The sequence below is a fragment of the Megalopta genalis genome, chromosome 4, assembly GCF_051020955.1.
Source record: "Megalopta genalis isolate 19385.01 chromosome 4, iyMegGena1_principal, whole genome shotgun sequence".
Classification (NCBI taxonomy): domain Eukaryota; kingdom Metazoa; phylum Arthropoda; class Insecta; order Hymenoptera; family Halictidae; genus Megalopta; species Megalopta genalis.
Window position 1 is genome coordinate 19,490,906 of NC_135016.1, and position 26,391 is coordinate 19,517,296.

The 26,391-nt window shown below is 44.8% G+C and overlaps 1 protein-coding gene across 9 annotated transcripts in view; it reads left to right on the forward strand.

Moving 5' to 3' along the window:
- Window positions 1-26,391, forward strand: part of Ten-a (Teneurin-a transmembrane protein) — a 1,349,343-nt gene that overhangs the window by 1,300,800 nt on the left and 22,152 nt on the right. For 7 of the 9 annotated variants that reach the window (XM_033473287.2, XM_033473289.2, XM_033473291.2 and 4 more), the window contains 8 exons: window positions 450-569; window positions 2,450-3,123; window positions 5,705-5,918; window positions 10,976-11,240; window positions 13,286-13,416; window positions 14,462-14,608; window positions 15,947-16,154; window positions 24,065-24,091. In XM_033473287.2, the coding sequence (XP_033329178.2) occupies window positions 450-569; window positions 2,450-3,123; window positions 5,705-5,918; window positions 10,976-11,240; window positions 13,286-13,416; window positions 14,462-14,608; window positions 15,947-16,154; window positions 24,065-24,091 (1,786 nt within the window). The remainder of the gene's footprint in view (window positions 1-449; window positions 570-2,449; window positions 3,124-5,704; window positions 5,919-10,975; window positions 11,241-13,285; window positions 13,417-14,461; window positions 14,609-15,946; window positions 16,155-24,064; window positions 24,092-26,391) is intronic. The other 2 variants (XM_033473288.2, XM_033473290.2) reach the window with 2 other exon arrangements.

Consider the following 26,391-nt stretch of genomic DNA (forward strand, 5'->3'; position numbering starts at 1 on the left):
TATAAAATATAAAAATCTGTTTACGCTTTTTATTGCTTTAAATGATTAAAAGATCGTGAATCTAATAAGCAGTGAAAGACATGTATTATTACAATTTTTATAATCGTTAAGGATGCCTGCAACATTTTTTCCCATTGAATAAATATTGCCGCCTTGTTCGTGGGAACTTCGTATATCATTTTTTTCAATACACATATATAAATACATATGTACAAATATCGAATGTATGCATCGAGTGTAAATGTCGAATTTATCGATATTTACACTCGATACGATTACGCTCGTCGTGAGATTGATTTGAAACGAATCGATCCGTACGAAGCGTTGAACAAAACGCGCGTAACTTTATAGAATTCTGCGTCGCGATCGTATTTCGGGCCGCGGAGTGTCGGTCAGTGGGATGCGACGAGAACGGCCGTTTTAAAGCCGGCATTCTGTTTTCTTTTCAGCAGTGAGCTCCATGCGTCCGATAGACAGCACGAAATGCGTGGTGGTCCAAGATGTCAAGGCTGTCACTCACGAGAACGCGCATGTTCACGACCCGATATCAACGCAAATACCCACCGAAGGTAAATATCGAGCAGTATCAATTTGCATCCACTCTGCATGATGTAAATACTCCCGTGTACGGCGTCTCACGGTAATTGCTTTTCGGTGGCGTCTGCCACGTTCGAATGGCTTCCTCCGCTCTGATGTCGCGTCTACACCGGCACACAATGGCTGGGCCACGAGAATATTATCGATCCGAAATTAGATACTTCTGACTTTAGCCCCACTTGTCCCAAGTATTTACGACCCCGTCCGAATAAACTGCGATCGTACCGATGCCACACACCCTCCCTGGTTTTACTCCTGTATTTCCAATTACCGTAAATTCTCCCCAATTGACCCTCGGCCTTTTAGTGAAAAACGGACAATTTGGGAAGACGAGGTGCGATTGTTCGAACCATGCGGATCGTTTATATAGTTGTCAACGATCGCTGACTATAAAATATCGTTCACTATTGCTCACCCATATTGTTCACTTTTAAGTACAAGCTGAGAGTCAATTAAGGAGAATTTACTGTACTTTCGTGCATGTATTCGCGCCAGAAGCTGTTTGTATGAAACTGCTAATCTTTTTAGACATTCTAATGCCTTCGTAGATAATATAATCCATGGCTTGTTTAGCGGATCGTTGTATGGTATATAAATATGCTTAACTATCATTCTAGGTTAAATTACAGTTAAAGACGAATGTTGGACATGACAATCTACGTACTCCTTCATTATCAAAATAATCAAATTCTTTCAATTCTGCACATCAATTTCTGCATCACGTACCCAAAGACGCACAGTCTACTGCGTTTTCTCCACGGCATTTTTTATACTTTCGACAACGGCGTCTACAATACAGTAATTTCTCTCGCAAATGCCAAATTTCGGGTTCCTATGAATTTCCTTGTGCTAGTCCTACATTTATGTGATTTATTGCTACACAAGGTTCGACGGAAGACAACACGAAATGGTCTGTTTGGCTTCCGAATTGTCTTCGAATCGTGTCATGTGGTCTACGAATTGTCTTCGAATCGTGTCAAGTAATCTACGAATTGCCTTCGAGTCGTGTCAAGTGGTCTACGAATTATCTTCAAGTCTTCTCATGAGGCCTCTAAATTACCTTCGAATCGTGTCACGTGCCCTCCGAATTTCCTTCGAATCGTGGCTTGTGGCCTCCGAATTGCCTATGAGTCGTTTCACGTGGCCTCCGAGTTACTTTCGAATCGTGTCACGTGGCCTCCGAATTGCCTTCAAATCGTGGCTTGTGGCCTCCGAATTTCCTTTCAATCGTGGCAAGTGGCCTCCGAATTGCCTTCGTATCATGGCTTGTAGCCTCCGAATTTCCTTCGAATCGTGGCAAGTGGCCTCCGAATTGCCTTCGAATCGTATCACGTGTCCCCCGAATTGCCTTCGAATCTTGGCAAGAAATTAGAAACAAGAAACGCACATCGGCATGCAGGCCGCTGCCTTTTCCGCCGACTGCCCCGAGTTTCTTCAAAAAACGATCCTCAAGGCCCGAACAATGAAATCGCGACTTAGTATCCTCAAATCCACCGGTTCTCAATTCCAACCTCCGAACACATCCCCGGGAGAAACGACAGTATTCATCCAAGTAGTCGCCCGAATTCGCGAACGTTCCGCGGTTTGTCCTCGCTCTTCCAAGAGCCGCGTTTCTTTCCTCCTTCGTCACCATAAAAGAAACAAATAGCGGGCGAAATTGCATAATCCTCGCGGAACGGTGTCGCCGTCAAGAATTCGGTGGCCCGGTTCCCCGTAGCAGCTGTAAGCCGGTATAATTCCGGCCGGTGACAAGTAGTTTCGCGTGTCCCTCCTCCCCGCTCCCTCCCCCCCCTAATAACTCAGGGATTCGCGGACGCTGATAAACGCATTTCCACGTTCCGCTGTTCCGCAGAGTCGCTGCCCACAAGCACGGCGGAACACTCGAGCGCGTCGGACAGCGCCGGGGACCAGCAGAGCGATCCTCAGATCCAGCAGTCGGCGCAACAATGGCCGGCGGTGCTCGAGCTGCAGGCGTACAACGTGGCCCACTCGGCCGTCATACCGCCTTACAACTTCTGGAACACGGAGTTCCGTAACAAGCAGCCCGCGTTCATCCGGTTGAACCTGACTTTGCCTTGGGGCGTGAATTTCGCCGTCTACGGACGTCGCAACGTCGCGCCGAGCGTCACGCAGTACGACTTCGTCGAGTTCGTGAAGGGCGGCCGTGTCGACCACAGGCTGAAGAGGGACACGGCCTCGGAGGCGGTCAGTTTCATGAACACGGTCGGCCAGGACCTACACGGCGATCATCGACGTCGCCGGCAGCCGTCGAGCTCGCCGGGCGCTTCTTATCAGCACGTGCTCATCAAGCGAACGATCGTCGAGCCGATGATGGTGAACGTCAGCCTGCTCCAGTACCTGGACACCGGCCGCTGGTTCCTCTCCGTCTACAACGACGAGCTGCAGCCGTACAAGGTCACCCTGGTCGTCACCGAAGCCGAAGGCGTGTCGACTACCTGCCCGAACGACTGCTCCGGACGGGGATCGTGTTATCTCGGCAAGTGCGACTGCATCGACGGGTATCAGGTGCGTACACGGGGTTTCCGTTAAGACAGCCGGCGGCGCTTTGAGCCCACGGCGACTTTGATCTTGTCTGGCAACCCCCTACTCCCACGGCCGTGTTGTCCGACAGGCCTGTTTTAAACGGTTAGGCTTATCGGTGTTAACACTCGGCTGAAGGCCCGCGCCCACGCCCGCCTAGGGTCGCGCCGCTGTTAGGGGTGTCTGCAGATAAGCATCGCGGCGAGTATAATGCTCGGTAAACGGTCGACACCCTCGCTGATCCTTCTTCGATGTCCGCGGACTCTACGGGGTGTCCTAAAAATGTCTCGCGATCCGGAGAGGTGCGGTCAGGGGTCCTCGAGGTGATTTGAGGGAAGCTTTTCCGTGGCGAAAATGCGATCCGCGGCTTCGTTTACGAGTTTTCGAGGGAAAACGGTGGCCAATGAGAGGCGAGCTCGGCTGATTCGAGCTTCGAAGAGCGCTCGAAGCCTGGGGGTAATTATGGGGATTAGGCGAATTAGGCGATTATGGCGTATTAGGCGATTATGGCGTATTAGGCGATTCCTGAGGTTATTTGAAGCAACTTTTTCCTTAGCGAAAATGCAATCCGCGGCTTTGTTTGCGAGTTATTAACGGGAAACGCTGACCAATGAGAGGCGAGATCAGCTGACGCGCGAAGCTGACAAGCCAATGAGCGGAACTGAGCTTCGCGCACTCGTTGGCTGGGCCGCCTCGCGCCAGCTGATCTCGAATCTCATTGGATAGCGTTTTTTATTGATAACTCGTAAACGAAGCCGCGGATCGCATTTTCGCTGAGGAGAAAGTTGCTTCAAATGATCTCGAGAATCCAGATTGCGAGACATTTTTGGGACACCCTGTAGATCTGCCGGTACCAGAACGAGTTTTTGAAAATTTCTCGCGGGCTCGACGCTGCCTGCTGTTTTCTGGGGTTGTTAACTTCGTGTCCTTGATCCAGCGATTTAACTTTTTAAGAATTTTTAATAACCCTTTCGGTTTTCTCGAATCGCCTCGTTTAAGCTGACAAAATGCATTGGCTCGTTGATCAGTTACAGCTAAACGGGGGCTGGAACGTTCCTTGCGCGAACTTATGAAAATTCGAAGCAATTACCTTTGAAATATTAACCTGAATATTTGCTGGGATGACGGTATTTATTTAATGGAATAAATCCCTTGATACGTTGTTTGCGCGGGCCGCGGGAGAACGGTCGTATGATTAACAAAACGTTGAAAACATTAACCGGGGTTTGTTGCAGCAATATTTCCGGAAGTAATTCCTTCTGCCATTTCACAGCCCTCGGGAATCGCACGGTACACTTCCATGATTTTATCTTTCCCATACATTTACATTTTTGGCGAACCCGCACGAGCAACCATTGTTCTCCCGTCGGATTCCGTTTAATTCCCGATGAGCTTGTGAAATCGTAGCTGGATCGGGTGGATCAAGCGAATATAGCTTTCATTATTAGCCAAATTATGTACGAAATTGCCCACCGAATCGCGTGACAAAGATTTTTAATGAAAACAACGAACGAGAATTTTGGCGATGTTTGTACGTCGAAGGGAGCGTTAAAGGGAGCGTGGTGTTGAAGAAAGGACGCGGAGTTGTATCAAGGTTATTATAGTGTGACAAAGATTTTCAATGAGAATAACGAACGAGAATTTTGGCCATGTTTGTACGTCGAAGGGAGTGTTAAAGGGAGCGTAGTGTTAAAGGAAGGACACGGGGTTGTATCAAGGGGTTATTTTCAAGGTTATTATAGTGTGACAAAGATTTTTAATGAAAATAATAAACGAGAATTTTGGCCATGTTTGTACGTTGAAGGGAGTGTTAAAGGGAGCGTAGTGTTAAAGGAAGGACACGGGGTTGTATCAAGGGGTTATTTTCAAGGTTATTATAGTGTGACAAAGATTTTTAATGAAAATAATGAACGAGAATTTTAGCGATGTTTGTACGTCGAAGGGAGTGTTAAAGGGAGCGTAGTGTTAAAGGAAGGACACGGGGTTGTATCAAGGGGTTATTTTCAAGGTTATTATAGTGTGACAAAGATTTTTAATGAAAATGATGAACGAGAATTTTGGCGATGTTTTTACGTCGAAGGGAGTATTAAAGGGAGCGTAGTGTTAAAGGAATGACACGGGGTTGTATCAAGGTTATTTTTATCATTTTTTATGTTTTATTGTTTTTATATTTATTGTTTTTTATGTTTATTATTTTCAAGGTTATTATAGTGTGATACAGATTTTTAATGAAAATAGTGAACGAGAATTTTGGCGATATTTGTACGCTGAAGGGAGTGTTAAAGGGTGTTGAAGGAAGGACACGGGGTTTTATCAAGGGGTTATTTTCAAGGTTATTGTAGTGTGCCAAAGATTTTTAATGAAAATAATAAACGAGAATTTTGGCGACGTTTGTACATCGAAGGGAGTCTTAAAGGGAGTGTAATGTTGAAGGAAGGACACGAGGTTCTATCAAGGGGTTATTTTCAAGGTTATTCCCGGTAGAACCGTAATGGGTAAAGACGAGCGTCGATCACCTTTACGACTGGAATGACGGAGATTACGGAGGTGCCGATGAAAATTTCAGGGGGCCGATTGCAGCAAGAGCGTGTGCCCGGTGCTGTGCTCGTCCCACGGGCAATACGGCGGCGGTATGTGTCACTGCGAGAACGGCTGGAAAGGTGCCGAATGCGACATACCATTAGGCGACTGCCAAGTTCCTGATTGCAATCAACACGGACAGTGCGTTAGGGGATCGTGCGTGTGTAATCCCGGCTGGAAGGGCGACTTCTGCGACGAACGTAAGTCAACCGCTCTGATTAAATCGGCGATTCGATCGTCGCGACATGCCCTGATTATCGTCCCTTGCGAGCGAGATTCAAATCGCCCTGCACAGCCTTCTTAACCGGTTAGCCGTGTACGACGAGTATACTCGTCGCGGGGAAGTGGCAGTATTTTGTGCCGCGACGAGTATACTCGTGCGTCAAAAGTAAAATGACCATTGGCTATTTGAATTGTGATTTTAGCGAAAACAAAAACATATTCTGGAATTTTAAGATTTTTAGGATATTTTGAGGGCAGGATGAAACAAACAAATAAAAAATGTGAATGATTGTAGGAATAATTCACGATATTTACGTTCGACGTGCTTTGCTGAATATCTCTTTACAGCAGCAATTCAGCCAATATTTCCGTTTTTTATATATATAAATTGATAATAATAGGTAAATCCTTTTTTTATTAGTAATAAAACTTTAGCAGGCGTGTCCTGTGTTCTATCAGGGAAATGATTAAGAACATAGTTTTACAACAGTTTTACATTTCACGAGCTTTGTTGAATATCTCTTTACAGCAGCAATTCAGCCAATATTTCCTTTCTTTAAATAAATAAATTGATAATAATAGCTAAATCCTTTTTTTATTAGTAATAAAACTTTAGCAGACGCGTCTCACATTCTATCAGGAAAATGATTAAGAACGAAGAATTGCTGATCATCGCAGTTGTAAAAGAAATCGCAGAAAGAAGTGCTATCGTCGCCCTGATTTTACTAACACTAATGAAACACTCTTACTCAATGAAAAGAAATACCCTCATACTAACATCCCTAAAACGAAGCACGAGAATAATAATAATTTGTCCAAAGAATCGCTATCCTTTGTTGAACCTCCTGCTTACAATGCACGACACGAACGAAACGAATCGAAGTGTTAAAAATGTTGCAATTCGAACGGTTCGTTCAAGATTAAAGAACTTGTTTCGCCCTCGTTAATTGCACACCGTCGAACTCGAATGTTGCACACCGAGCGCGAAGTAAAATAAAATAAAATAAAATAAAATAAAGTAAAATAAAATAAAGTAAAATCGCGGGCCATTACCGCGGTCGTTTTTGGAAATCCGTGTCGAGCAAATGGCGTTCGAAAGTCGCGCGAACGGCGGCAAGTGAAGCAGCGGGGCTCCATTAACAGGACCATTAAAAGGTATCCAGCGGAAACGCGTCGGAACGTCTACCTCGGACGGTCTATTTCTGCGTCGGATGTTGTTTCTTCATATTTGTCACAGCGCCATTAATATCACCGGTAATTCAGCCGTGCGTCCTGCACCCCTCCCCCCTCCTCCCTCGCTCGCTCTATCCAGGGATGTTCAAGATATTAGTAATGCAGGCTCTCCCCGGTGAACACAGCCCGCCTGTTCCCATAATTAATGCGCGAGAGCGGCACCCGCGAATTTCCATACGGGTCAAAACCTACTGACTCTGTGCCGCGTTGCCGTGGAAGATAGCAAAAGCGGGGGGGCCCCGGCGGCTGATCAAGACGAATCGTCGAAGACGAGACAAACTCCGCGAACAATCCCTCGTACACAGTGAAATAAGTCGCGGATAAAAGTTTCACCGTTGCCCCGGCCCGCAGAGAAATGACGTTCGGAATGAATGGCGAAATTATTCGCGGGAACGCGAGACGCTTTGTCCCCGACATCTTCACGGTCGCGCGTTACTCACTTTCATTTTTCCGAGCGCACGGTATTCGTTTCCCATTAGCGACGCTTCTGCGGATGATGGCGAATTTGTACGCCGATCGAAGAAGTCCGCGGCATTAACCGGCGGCAAATCGCTTTCGCAGTCGACGTGGAAATTTGTTATCTTCGTCGATTACGGTGAACAATGATAGAAATTTTGGCTTCTTTCTTAAACGATTTCGGTCTGTTGAGAATTCGCACGTGGATGGCTGTAACGCTCGACTTACGGAACCCGTCAAAATGGCGGGTCACTAATTTTCTAATTTACGATTGTTCATATCGTGAAAGTACATTTATGAGTTATTTATTCGATTTATACTTACGGCAAATGTTACAATATTGTTGCAAATCTTGTTCAAAAGATTAATATTATTGTGAATATAATTCGTTTCGTTCGTGTCGTACAATGTAAGCAGAAGGTTCAACAAAGATTCTTTAGACGATATTTACAATATTGTTGTAAATCTTGTTCAAAAGATTAATATTATTGTAAATATAATTCGTTTCGTTCGTGTCGTACAATGTAAGCAGAAGGTTCAACAAAGATTCTTTAGACGATATTTACAATATTGTTGTAAATCTTATTCAAAATTAGAATAAATATCTTATTATTATTTTTGTAAACTAATATTTACACTATTATCTTTTGTGCTCTAAATTTCACCTAACTATTTTTCTTAAACTTTTCTTAAACTATTTCACTTAACTATTTTATCGATCGAACAAACAATTAACAAATATAAATAATTACTGTGACTTCAAAGTTACAGATGGTTAAGTATTAATGTGTTGCAAATATCAATGCAAGTTATATATATAACTTGCATTGATATTTGCAATATATATATATTTCGATCGAACTCAAGAAATGCGAGTTTCTCAATTATAATAGATTAATAGTGGTCAGACAAAGACGCGGAGATTTTAAACACATTTCGATTGAAAATTGCATCGGTTTTTTGCCCGAGGAACTGTCTCCGGAGGGTGTTACGTGTAACAGGTATCTCGCAGAAACATTATCCAAGTGCACACCTAGCTTCACCGGTCAAACATTAGTACAATACGAAGTGAATCACTTTGATGGACAGCTTCGAAATGCCCCGACGTCGAGAGGTGCCCTTGATGGGTCCACAAATTATCTGGTGCCCATAGCCCAGCAGCGCTCGAATGATTCATGCAGCGCGGCTCATATATCGTCCTTCGCGCGACCGGCAAAGATCATTAGCCCACACTGTATCTTCCCTCGGAACAGTGCTCGGTAACACAAAATTATTGCCCTTGGTCATCGAATTAGGATCCTGGCGGATGTATGCAGCAGAACCGTAAACTGCGAATTGTCAAATCGTCATTTTTGTACATTGGCCCCGGTTTTCGATTTTTGCTTTGTCTAAAGAAGCCTGGTTTTAGACACGATCCTTAAAAATTAATACTAATTAGCTGAAAAGGCGGAAAACAAAACTTGCAAGAACTTGCATCGACATTTGCAACACATTAATATTTAACTCTCTGTAAGTTTGAAGTCGCAGTAATTATTTGTATTTGTTAATTGTTTGTTCTATTTCGCCTTTATTTCGCCAAATATTCAAAACCTCTTAAATTTTACGAATATATTTTAGCTTTCACTAAAATTTTGCAATTTAAGCAGAAAATTTGTGCCCACGACGAGTATACTCGTCGTAACGTAAAATATTGCCACTCCTTTATGACGAGTATATTCGTGGAAACGCAAGATATTGCCAATTCTATATGACGAGTATAATCGTCGTAATATAAGATATTGCCAGTTCTTTATGACGAGTATACTCGTCGTGACACAAGATATTGCCACTTCTATACGACGAATATTCTCGTCGTGACACAAGATATTGCCACTTCTATACGACGAATATTCTCGTCGTGACACAAGATATTGCCACTTCTATATGACGAGTATAATCGCCGTAACATACGATATTGCCACTTCTCTATAACGAGTATATTCGTCGTAATACAAAATATTGCCACTTCTTTTTTACGAGTATACTCGTCGCAACACAAAACATTACCACTTCTTTACGACGAGTATACTCGTCGTAACACAAAACATTGCCACTTCTTTACGACGAGTATACTCGTTGAGAACACCTAAACATGCAAATCCTAGGCAACTCGTTGGCGAAAGCCGCGCAAAGGGCTGTTGTTCGAGGCAAGCTGACGTCGAGCTTCGGGGAATCTCTTAGCCGACACTCTGTACATCGCGCGCGGCACAGTAATTTATTAGAAAAATTCCGATCGCGGATCGATAGGCGGCCCCGCGTTCCCGTGGCTCTAATAAAAACCCAGCGAACCTTGGGATCCCGTTCGACGAACGTGCCGCATACGTAACGGGCGAAGAATCCACGAGGAATTTCCCTCATCTCGGGCCAACGAACGTCGCCAGCGTGTATACATATAACCGGTCCCGCGCGGAATGGTACGACGCGGATGGCACCACGCGACTAGACGCTTCGCTCCGCGCCGCGCCGCGCCGCGCCGGGCCGCGTCGTGTCGCCAGGACGCTTTGGAATTAAGTTTCATAATTTCCCCGGGGCAGCTGGGATCCGCGGGAATAATGCAATTGTTCCGATGCCATAATTTAAAAAGTTGGCCCATTCGTCGGCGCCCAGGGCGCAATCACCGGCACCCGCCTCCGCCCCCACGGCTCCGGCTCGACCTCCTTCCGAGGCGCCTTGAAAACAACCCTAAGGATGCTGCGACTCGCGCGATTTCCTACGAGTCTCGGACAAAAACGAGCGTCGCGATCCCTCGAATTTCATCCCGGCCTGATAAATGTGCTGACGGTCGCCCCGACTTTGACAGTTCACCGTTCAGGCTTGATTGCTAGTTAGGCTGCATTACGTTCTCCTCGCTGCCGCCCTGTTCTTATCTTTGATGTACTTTCAACCGATGTCTCGGTGGAAGCTGCAATCTATTTTTACAGTTACAGATGTCTCTCACTCCCATTTTTATGATATCCGTAAATATTATATTATAAAATTATTATTATTATTATTATGTTGTTTTCATTGTGTGAACGATGGCTCTCCCAATTTTCATCCCCTCCGATTAGCCCCTCGCGCTATAATAAGTCAGACTGGCAATAAACTGAATCATTCGTCTTTGCAACCCTTAAAACTTAGCTCAACCGAAGCTACGCTATCAAGCTTCTTAAAATCACCGCAAAACATTTAATCAGCTTCTATCGCAGCAGCTGAGGGTGCCTCAAAGGTCAAGATTAAATTGACCCGATCTTCGACAGCACTGACAGCAGACGCCGACTTGCGACCGGTGTTCTTCCACGGTAAAGATGATGATGTGTTGTTGCAGCCGATTGTCCGGATCCGAACTGCAGCGGACACGGCGCCTGCGTTTCCGGGAAATGTTACTGCAAAGCGGGCTGGCAGGGCGACAAGTGCAATCAGGTCGACCAGCAGGTGTACCAATGTCTGCCTCGTTGCTCGGACCACGGCACGTACGACCTGGAATCGGCGACCTGTGTCTGCGAGGGACATTGGACCGGCGTGGACTGTTCGCAACCGAGCTGCGGCCTCGACTGCGGGCCACATGGTACCTGCGAACAGGGTGTCTGCAAGTTAGTATACTGAATAATCTACGGGGAAACCGCGACGACTGTCGTCGCGGTTCAGCCAAGCCTATGGTTCTTGAAACCTTGACCGCTTTATGGATGACCTTGTTGCCGATGTTTCCGATTTTATCTTTTCGACATCTTGATCCTGTCACGGTTATCGAGGCGAGAAAACGCGTAAACGTGTAACAATCTAAGGAAGAACGATGGAAATAATTGTTTTAACCCTTTGCACTCGAAGCTATTTTAATTATATTTTAAACATATTTTCCGATCTACGGTATATTATATATTATATATTATATTATTATAATTTATAATATATATTATATACTATATTATTATAATTTATAATATATATTATATACTATATTATATATTATATTATTATAATTTATAATATATATTATATTATATATTATAAATTATATTATATATATATTATATTTTATATTTTATATGATTTATTACGATTTATGCATACGAAAGCCAATTTTAATAGTCTTCTGGATATAAACGAGTTTGATACTATTACAATTGAGCCGTTCATTTTGAAAGTGGCATAAGTCACTTTACCGTAATGAAAAGTGGTGATTTTTTAATGCTTATACAAAATTATTTATACTGAGAAAAATATCAGTATCCTGAGACAACAAATACAAGTAAATCTTCTCGAAAGTTAGCATCCATATTTTGAAACGTGTTCAAACGCAAACCCTCAAATATATCGACTTAAAAACAAAGTGACTTATGTCACTTTCAAAATAAACGGCTCAATTAGTTCGAAAAATATTGGGTCGTTCGGAAAGTTGTTTCGTTCTTTCGCGAGAAAATGAAAGACGATCTTTTTTTAATGTTACGAGTAGAAGCAAACTTTTCGACAGTTTTCTAGTAGCTTTGAGATCTTATTGTTTTTTACATTTGGAAAAATACTGAATCAAATGTATTTTTGAACACCCTTGCAACATGAAACTTTTATGAAAAACGAAACAACTTTCCGAACGACCCAATAGTACAGCAATTTTTAGTGGCGCCTCAGAGTCGCCGGTCGAGCGCAAAGGGTTAATCGGCGCAAGGTCTAGCTGACGTCGCAAGATCTCCGGTTTCCAAAGTGGACTTCTGTTTTCGAGAAAGAGGACAAAAAGTCCAGTCTTCGCATTTCCGAACGACGAAATCCAAGAGTATAATTGCGACACTTGTGTCTCACTTTCCGAGAACATGAAAGATTCGCGTTGCTCGAAGGCGGTCGCCTGGTACTCGCTCAGAGGATCGCGAGTTGTCCTTTGTCCCCCGAGGACAGCTCGAGGTCCTTCAGTGAATGTATCCAGTGGCGTCGGACTTTATCGCAACAAGTCAGCAGCGATCGGAAAAAATTGTGACTCTGCGAAATCGAGAGCGAGGGGTGGGGGGCGAAGGGAGGACGACGGGGACGGATCGAGGGGTTGGAGTACCGAAAGAATGGGCTAAAAATGGGTAAATTGCTGGCGCGATCGTCGGCACGAAAGTTCTCCGACTAAGAAGGTGAAAAATTGCAAGAAAAAGGCTCTGTCTTCGGGCGAGGAGAGCCGACTTATCACGACTCGAAGGACCGTCCCGCCCTGGCTTCCCTTTGTCAGAATCAAGGACGCGAAAGAGGATCTCCTTTCTCATATTCTAAAGCTGACGCCTCTCGTCTTCCCTCTTGTTCCATCGGCCGCGAGCCTCCCCGTGAAAGAGCCTCTAAAGCGCAAAAACTTTTCTCCGCGAGTGGGCAACTTCGAAACTGAACTCGAACTCAAACTCTCGCGCGCGTCGACCTCTCCCCCTCTCACCCTTCCCCCGTGATCCTCACCGCCCCCTCCCCCTCCTGTCTGTAAAAGATCGAAGAGGCGGACGCGCGCGAATCAATTTTACATTCGACGATAAAGCTTCGCGACACCGAGGGAACTCGGTTCCGTTTTCGGCATCTTTGTCACGTTGTCGAGCCAATTCAAGTTTTACGACCTTAGATCCGGGGCGAGGAGCTTGCGGGACCGGGGACCCCGGAATCTAATTAATCGGGATTTCCGCAGGTGCAACGACGACTGGACCGGCACCAAGTGCGATCAGAAGCCCTGCGATCCGAGATGCGCCGAACACGGACAGTGCAAGAACGGCACCTGCGTGTGCAGCCAAGGATGGAACGGAAGGCACTGCACCCTTCGTAAGTGCGACGACACTGTCACCTACCGAGCGATTTCGCAGACGAGACGTAACATTTCGAAGTTGATACTGCAGGGTGTCCCGTAATTATGGGGATTAAACGAATTAGACGATTCGTGAGGATATTTGAAGCAACTTTTTCCTTAGCGAAAACGCGATCCGCGGATTCGTTTGCGAGTTATTAACGAAAAACGCTGACCAATGAGGGGCGAGGTCAGTTGACGCGCCAAGCTGACAAACCAATGGGCGGAACTGAGCTCCGCGCGCTCGTTGTGTGGATCGCCCCGCGCCAGCCGAGCTCGCGTCTCTCATTGGCCACTGTTTTTCGCTAATAACTCGTAAACGAAGCCTTGCAGAACATTTTCGCTGAGGAAAAAGTTGCTTGAAATGACCTTAGCAATCGCCCCGTTCCAAGTATCAACATAATTATGGGATATCCTATATACTAACTTGGTCAAGACACCGCAGAAATTCGGAAAATGATCGAACTTCGCGAATATTTGGAACACATGATTAATCTTCCATTTCCAAATTCATAAAATCTTTCACAATAGTTAATCATACTTAAAGCAAAGAAAATTGCACGATACCTGAAAGTTTCATTCCTTTCCGAATTTTCTGAACATCTTGCCTCGTAAGGGACTACAACCCTTTCTGTCTTCCGCAGTCTAGCAACACCGTTGCAGTAAAATGCGACGTTTAGTTACAGTAACATAAATCGTATCGGCAAACGAGAAGCGAGTCGTGCTCGTTTCTAAATAACATTTTCATCTTCCGAGGTAGACGGCGAAAATACTCTACAGAACGTACAGACACGCAACAGTTATCGGTAATGTTTAATGAGTTTTAAATGTAGCACCCCGTGCTCAGCGGATGCTTCGGGAGACCTGTAGATTTGTCTCGCAGTAGGATAACAGTTTTTCCATCGTGGAGCGCTGCGAGGCGCCGGCCCGGAGTAACTAGAACGAAAGGAACATCGGTTTTCAATTAGCATTAATCGTCCGACGACAGCACGGATTAAAGTATTTGCTCTGGTTTCTTGATAGCCGGATGCGAGAACGGGTGCAGCCGCCACGGGCTCTGCACTTTACAGGACGGCGAGTATAGTTGCGAGTGCTCGACCGGCTGGGCGGGTAGAGATTGCAGCATACGTCTCGAAATGGAGTGCAATGATCTCATTGACAATGATCAGGGTGAGCATTATCGACCGCACTGTTTTACTATTTTCAACCCCTGGACGATCAATTCTCCCGTTCACCGTTTCGACGAGTCCAGCTTTTTCTATCGAATTTTCACGATTCACCCGATCGAAACGATGCTTCGTCGGCGAAGATGATAAAGCGTGCTTTTCCGAATCATCGACGTCGCTGTTGACATTTCTTTCTCCGATGATTTTACGTTCTTTTGACACGTTCAGATCCGACGATTGGCCACTGAAATTCCCACAAATTTAATGCAATTCAATTAATTGAACCGAAACCAGAAAGTTAAAATTAAACATTCTAGAAAAATTCAGTTTGTTCGAATATATTTGCAACGAAAATGAATTTTCAAAACTGGTCAAAGATTAGTGACAAAAATTACCGTATTCATGTGTCTTAATGATCGCTCGTCAGACTTAACCCTTTGCACTCGAGCGTTGACTCTGAGGCACCTCTGAAATTTAACCCTTAGGGGACCAAAACTATTTGTTTCCAGTTTACACACTGCCAAGTCCAGACTGTTTTTCAGAAGAGAAATTTTTTACTGAAAATATATTATTATATATATATATATTATTTTCTATTATATTTTCTATTATTAATATACATTAATATATATATATATATATATATATATATATATATATATATATATATATATATATATATATATATATATATATATATTTACTCAAATATAGAGAGGAGATATTCATTTTTTTTAATAAAACTTCGTTGATATATATTTTCATCGAAACAATCGTGCCTATTCTTCCAATGTTTCCTTCCAGATTTCACGGTTTTATTGATTTCTGCCGCGTGTACGGCGGTATTGGACCGTTAAAGGTTAAGATAATTATTACATTAACAAAGTCAGATTTAAAAAAAATTATTAAAAGCGCAACCGTTGTGCAAGTCGCAAGACTCGATTTCGCGCGCATAAAATGCGCTTTGTCACATAAAACGAAGCTACTATAAATCAAAAAAATTATTTTAGATTTACAGTTAGAACAGCTTCGAGTGCAAAGGGTTAAAAAGACTCTACAAGAAGGTCTTCCCCCCTCCCCAAAAAAATGAAGCGAATCTATACTGAAAAATCAACGCGAACAACAATAGAAAACGCCGGACTCCGTTCTATCCCGGCGATCTAGACCGATCGCGATGTTTCCCCGAAAATCCGCGAGTCCTTTGAACGTTCGCGAGACAAAGAAATCCTTGATCATCCCGTAAGCTCTTATCGCGGGAGCCGGCCGGCGGAACGGGCCGCGCGAACAATGCCGCGCCGTAAAGCTGGCGGCGAGAGGCGTTCTAAGAAGTAATGTTCCTCAGATGGCATGGTGGACTGTTCTGACAGCGAGTGTTGCTCGCACGCAGCTTGCGCAGCGCATATCATGTGCCTTACTAGTAATAATCCCGTGGACGTGCTTCTACGCAAACAGCCGCCCAGCGTGATGGCGTCGTTTTACCAGCGCGTGAAATTCCTCGTCGAGGAGAACAGCGTACAGAGCTACGCTCACATGAACGAGTACACCGAAAGGTAAGATCGATCACTTCTTCACATTCGGTTTACCATGACTATAATATATACTTATAAATATATATATATAGAACGCTTAGTTACCTTATTTTTACGATCAGTAAGAGGATAATGTGTAGGCGAGCCGGCCTGACCTCTTCGCGCCGCAAAAATCGTTCGGACGAAACGTTCCGCATCGCGATCGAGCCTCTTGGAGCCAGAATGGCTCAAACGACGATACTAATTTATAACGATACTGATTTAGCCCGCGCGATCGTGTCGCGAGAGAATTAACGATATCTTCCTAGCGCGACGATCTCGAAAACGCACCTCATGGGTGCCGCGGCGCCTCGGACAGCGGCGTTCGAATCGTCCGCGAGGGTTCGTATCCGCGAAGTATCCGGTAACCGGTGATTTTTGTGCGAAGAGGGCAGGCCGGTTCGCAACGTCGACATACATGATGCGTACCGTTTGAACAAAAGGAGTTTAACGGGGGGCCTTAGCTGCCCCGCCGCAGCGCGTGAATAAGTTTGGCCTCGCGAGTAGCAAACCACGAGGTTTCGTTCGGCTCGGCTCGGCGCGGTTTATTTCCACGTTTTGTCAAATTGAACATCATCATCATCATCCACGAGAACTCTGCCCGCGGATCAATTGATTCACCATACGCTCCGGGGCCGGAGCGTTTTTTTATTTCCGTTTCCGCGGTGTCACGGCACGGCACGGCCGCGCTCGACAGAACGCTTCAGCGATGTGCAGAGTTACATGTATATGTAAATATAAATCATTCCGTGTGTGTGTAACAAACAGAGAAACGGGCGATGATGAGACCGTTGCATCGTGTATTCTGATGCGCAAAACGAGTTTTGATCGCACAGACGATGCCGCACCCACGGCTTGACGATGGTCTCGCTTGTAACAACCGGCTTGTTGTTTGGGCGCGCGTCGCATTTTTCCCGAGGCGAGGCTGCTGCTTCACGATGGGACGAAACGCGGCAACGAAAGAACCGTATCCACCCCCATCGGCCGAAACACGTGCGCGAATCTAAAGCAGCGACGATCTCTGGATCGTTGATTGCCAACCGTGTTCGACGTTTATGGAACGCCGAAAGGGAAACGGACCCGAGCGCGACGCCGAGTGTCCCGTTTTCATCGTCGCACTTGTTCTCCCCTGGAAGGAAAGCGAGCTTCGTTCTCGCGTTCTGTCCCCGTCGTGAGGCGACAGTCCCCGCGAGTCGCGCGGAACGACGAGAAAGAAAGGAAAGAAAATGAGAAATGATAACAGAAAACGGATTCAATCAGATTGCACCGCATATAACCAAGCAATCCGGTATAACCGTGACAGCTGAATTATCAAGAGAGCCCCCGGTGGGTGACAACCCGGCCAAAACACCCTAACCAGCCATCCTGTTCTCCTCGTGTTTCGCCCCCCTCCCTCCCCCGAATGCCAAACGCGTCAGTGATCATCTCGGAAGCATTGTCGATCAAAGGAGCCTCTCGTAACGCGCAACGCGGCCCGATATTAATTACTCGCAATTCTCGGCGGCTGATCGATACGCATCGTCTTAGACCGGAGCGGCGGCGGCGCCGAATTTCCGCTTAGCCACTTAACGGCGAAACCGAACCGGAGTCCCGGAAGTTTCGTAGATATCGCGGAATCGAAAAGTGCGCTCGGACCGGCGCTTTCCATAGACAATCGATAACTAACGAGATCGCTAATTACGACCGCCGCCGCCGCCGCGGCCGCCGCGGTTTCTTCTTCCGTCTCGCGCGCGTTCTTCAATTCACTCGAGACTCGAGTTACTCGTTAGCGACGCGAGCAACCAGCATACAACTTGACCGTGTTCGATCTCTCGTTCTATTTGCACGATAGGTCCGCGATATCGGTGTTCGCGCGTTTCCATTATTTTCGCCATTGTTGCTGGCGGAGTCTGCTTTGATAAATCGCGAGATTTTAGCGAGGTTTTAGCGTCGACGCGGTCAGCGTCGAGAGAATAGTTGACACGTGGTTATTTGAAATCGGGGCGCTTTCAGAGGAAGTCGAAAGGAAAGGAAATAGTTTCGATAGTCGAAACGTCGTTGATGTTAAGAAATTGAGATATATGCGCGGCTGAAAAGGACGTGAAAAAATTGAGAAATATGCGCGGCTGCAAAGGACGTGAAAAAAGGATCGCGAAACTGCGTTAACTTCTTTGTTAGTGTTACGGATCGAAGCCTTTTCTTTTTAAATTTGCTGTAGAAAGGGTATCGTAGGCAGGGTAAAGTTTCGGGTAAAGATTAGAGTTAGGACTTAGGGCAGGGATCGCCTAAGCGTCTCTGCGCGGACAGCGGCCTTTGTTCAACACTGATGAAGATTTGCTCGGGACGCGGGCGGCAGAGCGGCTGCGAGCGCATTTCGGGGGATTCGTGTATTTTGTCTAGTGTTTATCCTCTGTGTGTACCCTTGCCACCACCAGATCACCATTCACCCCACAGCCGAAGACCGAAAGAGGCTCCGTTCTACGTTACAGACTGAACGAACGACCGAGAAACCGAAAAAAGAAAAGAACGAAAAAAAGAACGAGAAAAACAGAGAAAAAGCAAACAGAAAAGTTAAAGAAAACCATACATACGAAAACGGAGAACAAACGAAACGAGGAAAGAGTGCCGAGAAAGGCGAACGAAAAAAAGAAAAGAAAAGAGTAACAAAACGAGATCGAAAATCGTGAAAAAAAGAAGGAACACGAGAGGAGAAGAGAAAAGAAACGAGAGAAAAAAAAGTCTGCACACGGAGAAAACGCTCGAGAGACTCGCTTTTTTATCGTATCTCGATCGATCGGTTTAATTAAGTTCTCGGCCCGCGTATAGAAAAGTTTTACACGTTCTTCCAGGCTGACTATTGTTCTTCGCCGCGAACTGAGCGCGCAGTACCAAAAAAAAAAATATATGAAACAACCAAAAAAAAAAAAAAGAAAAATAAACGAGAAACTTCCGTACATATGTTGTCAAGCAACAGCAGCAGCAAAGAGTTGTTGAAAGAGCAGAACAAAAATATATGTATATGAGAAACGATGAGAAAGAAAAAATGAAAAGAAACACGAAAAGAGACGAGATATAAAAATAAAAAAAAAAAGAAAGATGAGTGTCGTTTTATATCGTTTTGCGTTTCTTCAAAATTCTTGTGATTCACCACAGTTGTGTTCTCGGCCACTTTGTTTAAGCAGTTTCACCAAACGAAAAGAAAAGGGAGATTCATAGATAAAGGCGATCACGAGGGCGATCGACTCCCGGTCTCGTTCGGCCCCGATCATTCTCGGGCGAAATCCCGTTCCGTCCAACCACCACTGCCGGCCGCGATTGTTGGACAATTTAATCGGCGACGACGACGACGACGACGACGACGCCGCGGCTCGATCGTCCGAGTGAAGTTATTTCTAGAAATGGCGGACACAAGTTTGAAACTTCTCTGTGCTACTGCCGCGCGTTCCAGCGCGCTTATAACAATACAGATATATAAATATATATATATATACCATGTGTTTACGACCGGTTCCGTTTCTGTCCGAGAAAGAGACGTTGTGGAGAGCGGGATAAAAGTTTGTTTGTCCCTGTTGTGTGTGTATCCATTGTTTCGCGGCGTCTCACACGCCGGTATTGATCACCGTTTCCGAGCACCCTCGCCGACGCCTTCGAAACGCTCTTCCTCTCCTTCGATCGGCTCGGGCACAATAAAGCCTCGTTTCCATGAAACATACCGAAGCTTCATCGCGGCCGAGAACCATCCCCGATCGCGCGCTGCATCCGCGAGCCAGTTGGCCGCCCAAGGTCGTCGAGAGTTCACACCTTTGCTCACCCTAACGTCCCCCAACGATTTCGTCAAATACTGCCGCTTGCACTTCGAGCGCATTTTTGTCGTCGAAGTCGACCCTTGTCGCGCATACGTTCCATACGATTTTAAAGTCCTGATCTTCCTCTTTCGGACGCATTTTTTATTTTATTTGTAACTTGTGGCATCGCGGCGTTTAATCGAAGAGAGATTCAGGGGACGGAAATCGCACTTGAAATAAGTGCAAGATATACTGTAATGTCTCTCTAATTGACGCCCAGATTGTCCATAAAACTGGACAATTTGGCAAGAGGCGACAATTTGGCGGCTCGTTTTTATAGTTATAAATTGTCGATCATTATAAAAACGAGCCCCGAGGCTCGGATAAATCGTATCTCCTCTTCGCAAATTGACGCTCAATTGTTCAAAAAGATTGGGCAATTTTGGGAGAGGAGATATGATTATTGGAGCCCTACGGTTCATTTTTATACTTATGAATTGTCGACAACTATGAAAACAAACCGGAAGGCTCGAATAATCGTATATCCTCTTCCCAAATTGTCCATTTTTCTGCACGATCTGAGCGTCAGTTAGGGAGACATTACTGTATGTTGTGTGACAGTTGGAGAGTTCCTTTATACTACTACTTTTTACAGTTAGAGATTAATAGTTAGAGCGATTAGATCTAATCGCATCTTCTCTTCCCAAATTCTCCATTTTTGTGGACAATCTCTGCGTCAGTAAGGGAGACATTACTGTAGTACCTTAAAATTCCTCGAATATTTCGAATCGATTTCTCTGGTTGCTATATTCGAAAACACGTTTCCTTAAGACAATTCTTTAAACGATCTTTCGCTTTGTAATTTAATCTATATCTATTTTTGTCGCAATATAAAGAAGTGCACCTTGAAGAAACAGATAAAGAGCGCGTTCGACGCAGTAGAATTTCCAGCCAGTAGGATTTCCACTTCGGTCATCCGTTTAGCACGCAATTTGCTAGAGCCACAATTTTCGATCAAGAACATTTCGAAAAACCCGTAGCATCGGCACACGCCGACAGGATCCGGCAGCGAAACGCGCGTCGCCGCAGCCGGCGCCGCGCCGGCGAAAGCAATTTCCCTGAATCTCTGCTCTTCGAGGTACGCCGCAGTCTGATCACGATCGCGAAACCTTAACAATTTACATTCACCTTAAAATATTAATCCCCCCGGTGAAAGAAGGAAGGTCGGCGAAGAAGCCTTGAGAGACCAAAGCGACTCGTCCCGGCTCGACAAAGGCCGGGCTACCGGAGACCCGTGGATATCGTAGAAATTAATTCAGCATAAATGGCGTAAAACGAAGAGTCGTTCGCCGGTGGAACGGGCGACCGGTTCGACCGTGGGGTGGCGAAGGGGAGGAGGGAAAAAAATATTCGCTGACAGCGAATGAAGCCGTCACACCGATCGAACCGTTCGCGAGCAGAATTCTTATCTGGAGACGAGCCGAGACGAGAAAACGCTTTCCCCCACACCCCCGCTCACCCCGCGCGCACCCGCCATTCCCAGAGTGGAATCCCGAACCGGACAGACAGAATACAAGTATCCGTGGTCCGTGAATCAGAAATTCAGGCTGGGATCGCTCGGACACCGTAATCAATATTCCGAAGATCGTCGTCCCCCGCGCCCGTCATGGCGGCCGGCTCGATGGAATCTCTCCTCTCCTCATTGTCAGTCGAAGGCTTCCCTCGAGCTGGGCCAACTGGCGATAAGAGAGATCGAACGCTGTCGTTTCGGGAGCGTCGTCGACTTCTGGATAAGAGGTCGATCGGGGACGAGACGGTGAATTCCAAACGAAACGGGAAACGCTCTCCCGGCTGTGTGCCGCCGTGAAAAGGGCACCGGACGCTGGGACGCGGCTTTTTAATTACTTCGACCCGAGCGAGGGTCTACGGTTCCCGATGAACCGGCGGGGGCATCAACCTTTTGCGAACCTAATCGGCAATTCCTCAAACATTTCTGGCTCTCTCTCTCTCTCTCTCTCTCTCTCTCTCTTTCTCTCTTTCTGTCTCTCTCTGTTGGAATACGACCACCTGGTTATTTGCGAATACTAGTTTCTTTTTTGTTTCTTTTTTAATGCAACATTGGATTTCTTGCTGGTTTACGCGGTTGCTCGATGTTTTCGCTCGACGAACGTCGATAGGAAAATTAGGATAGAAAACGGAGAAAAACTAAGTGGAGGTCGAAGTCGGTTCGAGTCGAGTTTGTTAAGGTTTTAAGAGCTTCTTGCGCGATGCTGATAGAGCTAGTTTAAATAATGTTCTTTTTATGCACTGTCAATTGAAGAAGTCTTTGTTCACCCTTTAATTTCCGGAAGCAGAACAAATGATTTTGTTTATATTTAGAACTTCTGTTAGACGTGCGAAAAGGTTTTGGAAAGCTTGCTACGCTATTCTAGAATATTAAATGCTTTATTCTGGAATATAATATTTTAGAATATTAAATGCTTTATTCTAGAATATAATATTCTAGAATATCAAATGCTTTATTCTAGAATATAATATTCTAGAATATTAAATGCTTTATTCTAGAATATAATATTCTAGAATATCAAATGCTTTATTCTAGAATATAATATCCTAGAATATTAAATGCTTTATTCTAGAATATAATATTCTAGAATATTAAATGCTTTATTCTAGAATATAATATTCTAGAATATTAAATGCTTTATTCTAGAATATAATATTCTAGAATATTAAATTCTTTTTATGAATGCATAAGATATGCAGTCTAGCAATTACAAGAGCAAAATTCGTTTACGTTAACGAGCCCTTCCTGGCTTCAACTTGCCACGTCAGCATTACAGAATTATATTTATATTATTTATTAAATTATTATATTCATTTCGTATGTTCTCGCAATCGTAGAAATTCGCCAGATTTGTATAGACTTTTGTGTACATTTTCCGCCTCCCCGCGCTATTTTGCTCTTAAAAGTACAGAATATTGAAGTCACTCGTAAGAGATCGTTCACCGAAAATTGAAAAAAAAAGAAACCCGAAAATCATGACCAATCATTTCGCGAGAAATCAATAACGCGACGTCGATTCCGACAGAGGAGGAAGCCCAGCTTTGAGCCTCATTATTTCATTGATCAATTCACACGGTCCAAAGGTTTGTGCCTCGATCCGCTCATTAAAAAAAGTCATTAAAAAAGCCGCGTCTCGACTTCCGGTCCCCGGAAGATCGGGGTCAATCATGGCCGAGCGACAGCTCAATGACTCTCCCACTCTTTCTCGCTATCTCTGTATCTCTACATATATTATATATCTATATATATACACGCAGACACAAAATCGTCTCTCTCTAAATATACATATAATATATATGTATGTATATATACATGTATACATGTATATACAAATATATACATATATGCACATATATACATACACATATATAATATCGTATAAGTATATATAATATCGTATACATGATGTGTGTGACGTAGTTTCCAACTTGTGTCTGTCACGTGTATACCACTCTATGTTGGATGAGTCTGCGGGTGACTGCGTTCATGTTGGCGTGACTGGCGAATACAGCGTGTGTGATGGGTACGCTTGATTTAGTGTGTGTCTACGTCTATTGTTTCTGTAACGGCGTGCGGAACATTGCGAAGGAGCACTCGATTTCGTGGCGATAAAGGCTCGCGCGCGTGTTCAGGCGGGTCGAGAGAGAGCTCCTGACCCCTCCCCCTCCCCTGGCACCGTGGTTCCGGAAGCCGTCGTCCTCCTGGGAGCCAGGAGGTGCCAGAGGTCTCCCGGAAGCAGGATCCAGAGGTCTAAGAAGGGTCTAGGGTTCCGCTCGGTCGGCGGGAGGGAGGAGCGCGTCTCGATCCGTAGCAAAATCCTTCGCGACACGCGTGCACACATGTATATACGACATGTATATGTCGCTGTTTCTCGCTCGATAGATTCGCTGGTCGTACTGGCTTCTTAAGAACGCATCGAAGATTCATTCGATGGCGATGCTTTTAAACGGAAACGATTGCTCGCGCAATGCTGCGTACGCGCGTCCGTTTTTTGCCCGCTACACGCGGGTTCTGTGACCGTGGTAACGCCCTTTCTTCTCGTTGGTTTTTCCCACACGTAGTACGTTCTGGAATTCCTTTACACCGTGGTAAGTTGCAGCTCAAGCTCTCGCTAATCGTTTCATTTAACCAAGCAAACTTCTTTTGCCAAAAAAAAAAAACAAAAAAAAAAGATAATACGAAAAAAAAAGACATAACTAATGACAATGCTAAGAACATGAATGAACAGAAATATGCTAAAGACAATGAAAACCAAAAAAAAAAACAAAAAAAGAAAAGAAAAAAAAGCAATGAACAAACGTGTAACCATCTATTGCTCGTTTCGCTCGTAAAACATTCATCTTACATGTTTTTTCGTATGTCCCGTATTTGTATCTATCTATTCTATTCTATTCTATTCTATTCTATTCTATCTATATATGTATACGTATGTTGCCACCTTTAGCCTGCGTTTTTTCGAACTGTATGGTCCACTTGTTTCTTTCTCGTTTCCATTTTTTCGATCACGACCCCCTCCACCCCCAGTTGTCTCTGTATACCTTCGGTCGCCTCGTACATACGAAACCTGCCTGTTTCTCTTCATTTCTCTCTCTCTCTCTTCCTCTCTCTCTCTCTCTCTCTCTCTATCTATCTATCTCTATCTCTATCTCTCTCTATCACTCTCTCTCTCTCTCTCTCTCTCTCTCTCTCTCTATCTCTCTCTCGATTCAGTTTGTCGTTCCTCGTTTTTGTTCGCCAGTGTTTGATCATACCTCGCTTGTTCGACTGGTCGCCTCCTCCGAATATGATTTCTCTTTTTAAAACTGCTCTATATCTCTCTGTCTCTTGTGCCCCCTTTGTCTTTGTTTGATACTCTGTCGCTCTCTCTCTCTCTCTCTCTCTCTCTCTCTTTCTTCCTGTACGTACCTGTCTATCTGTGTATCTGTTTCTGTCGTTCTCGGGCCCTCTGGGGCCGCGCTCGCCGGCAGACCGGGCTCCCGGCAAACCGAAAACAACGACTTCAAACGATTCTATTTTACGAAATTGCCGCGTCTACGGTCACAAGAAGAACATGCTCGAAATTCGCATCGTTGCGTACGATTTCGTTCGGCCCGCGGTACGGCCGCGTCCGTGAATTTTCTCCGCGTTCAAACGCGTTCAAACGCGAAACGCGCCGTCGTCCAACGATTCGCAGCTGTTCGAAATTTCGCGGCCGCCGGTTTTCGAATGTATTCTTGCAAAGTCGTGTTCGCGACGATTCGAGACGATACACGAGCGTTCGGTTCGTGTCGGTTTGACGCGGTTTGATCCCCCGGAATCGGCCGGCGAGTGGACGCGAGAGGGTCCTCGCACACCAACATTAAAGGAAACTACAATCGTACGAATTGTCTCTGTGTTATCTGTGATATGTCGTCGGTATGTTGTCATCCTCGCCGTCTCCCACAATGTTCTGTTTCTGTTTGTGTTATGTACTGTCTTCGTGACCCTGTTAGCGCCACATTTAGCTACCACCACCGTGCTCCCGTTAAACGGCAATAGTATGTTTGAGAATCGTGTACTTAATATACAATTCGAACTCTATATATATATTTCTATATTGTATATATATATATATACACACATATATATATACATCTCTATCTCTCTCTATATATATACATATACCTGGTCTTGTGTTGTTTTGTGTTGCCAGGCTTGCACTTTTTATGTACGTTACCGAAAACCCTTTGTCTCGAGTTTGTCTCTCTAGCGAATATGTATACTTTTTACACCCCGTCCCACTAGCATTATTCACACACGAATACGCTGAATTTAATTATGCGCGCCTCTTGTTGCGTCCGAGATTATTATATATATATATTTCGTGTTCCATACCACACAAACACGCACACACACACATACATACACAGGCATATATGTATCATACATATACAGTCACGTGTATGTGTATACATATTTTTCTTTTTCTTCGATTGTTCCTTTCCGTCGTGTTACGAGATCGATCTCATTGCCACACACACATAACGTACACGTACGCGAGCGCGCGTATACACGCAAACGCGCGCACACACGTACACAAGATCGTCGATCGACGATATTAACGAACAGTGACGTCGCAACGAGAAAGCTACCAGATAATGCGAAAAGAATGAGTGTACTTTTGTCGAAAAAGAGAGAAACACGACCACGTGGAAACGACAACCATAATTGAAACCAAAAAAAAAAAAAAAAACAAAAAAAGACAAAAAAAGAATACAAAATACAAAATAAACAAACTGTGTAAACGGAACGGATGATATCGAGCCACACGTCGATTCGCTTTTTTTTCGAACGGCCGACAACGGATCGGTGAGCGTACGAAATCTTCTAAAAAAAACCCGGGGAAAAAAATCAAGTGTAACAGAACAAA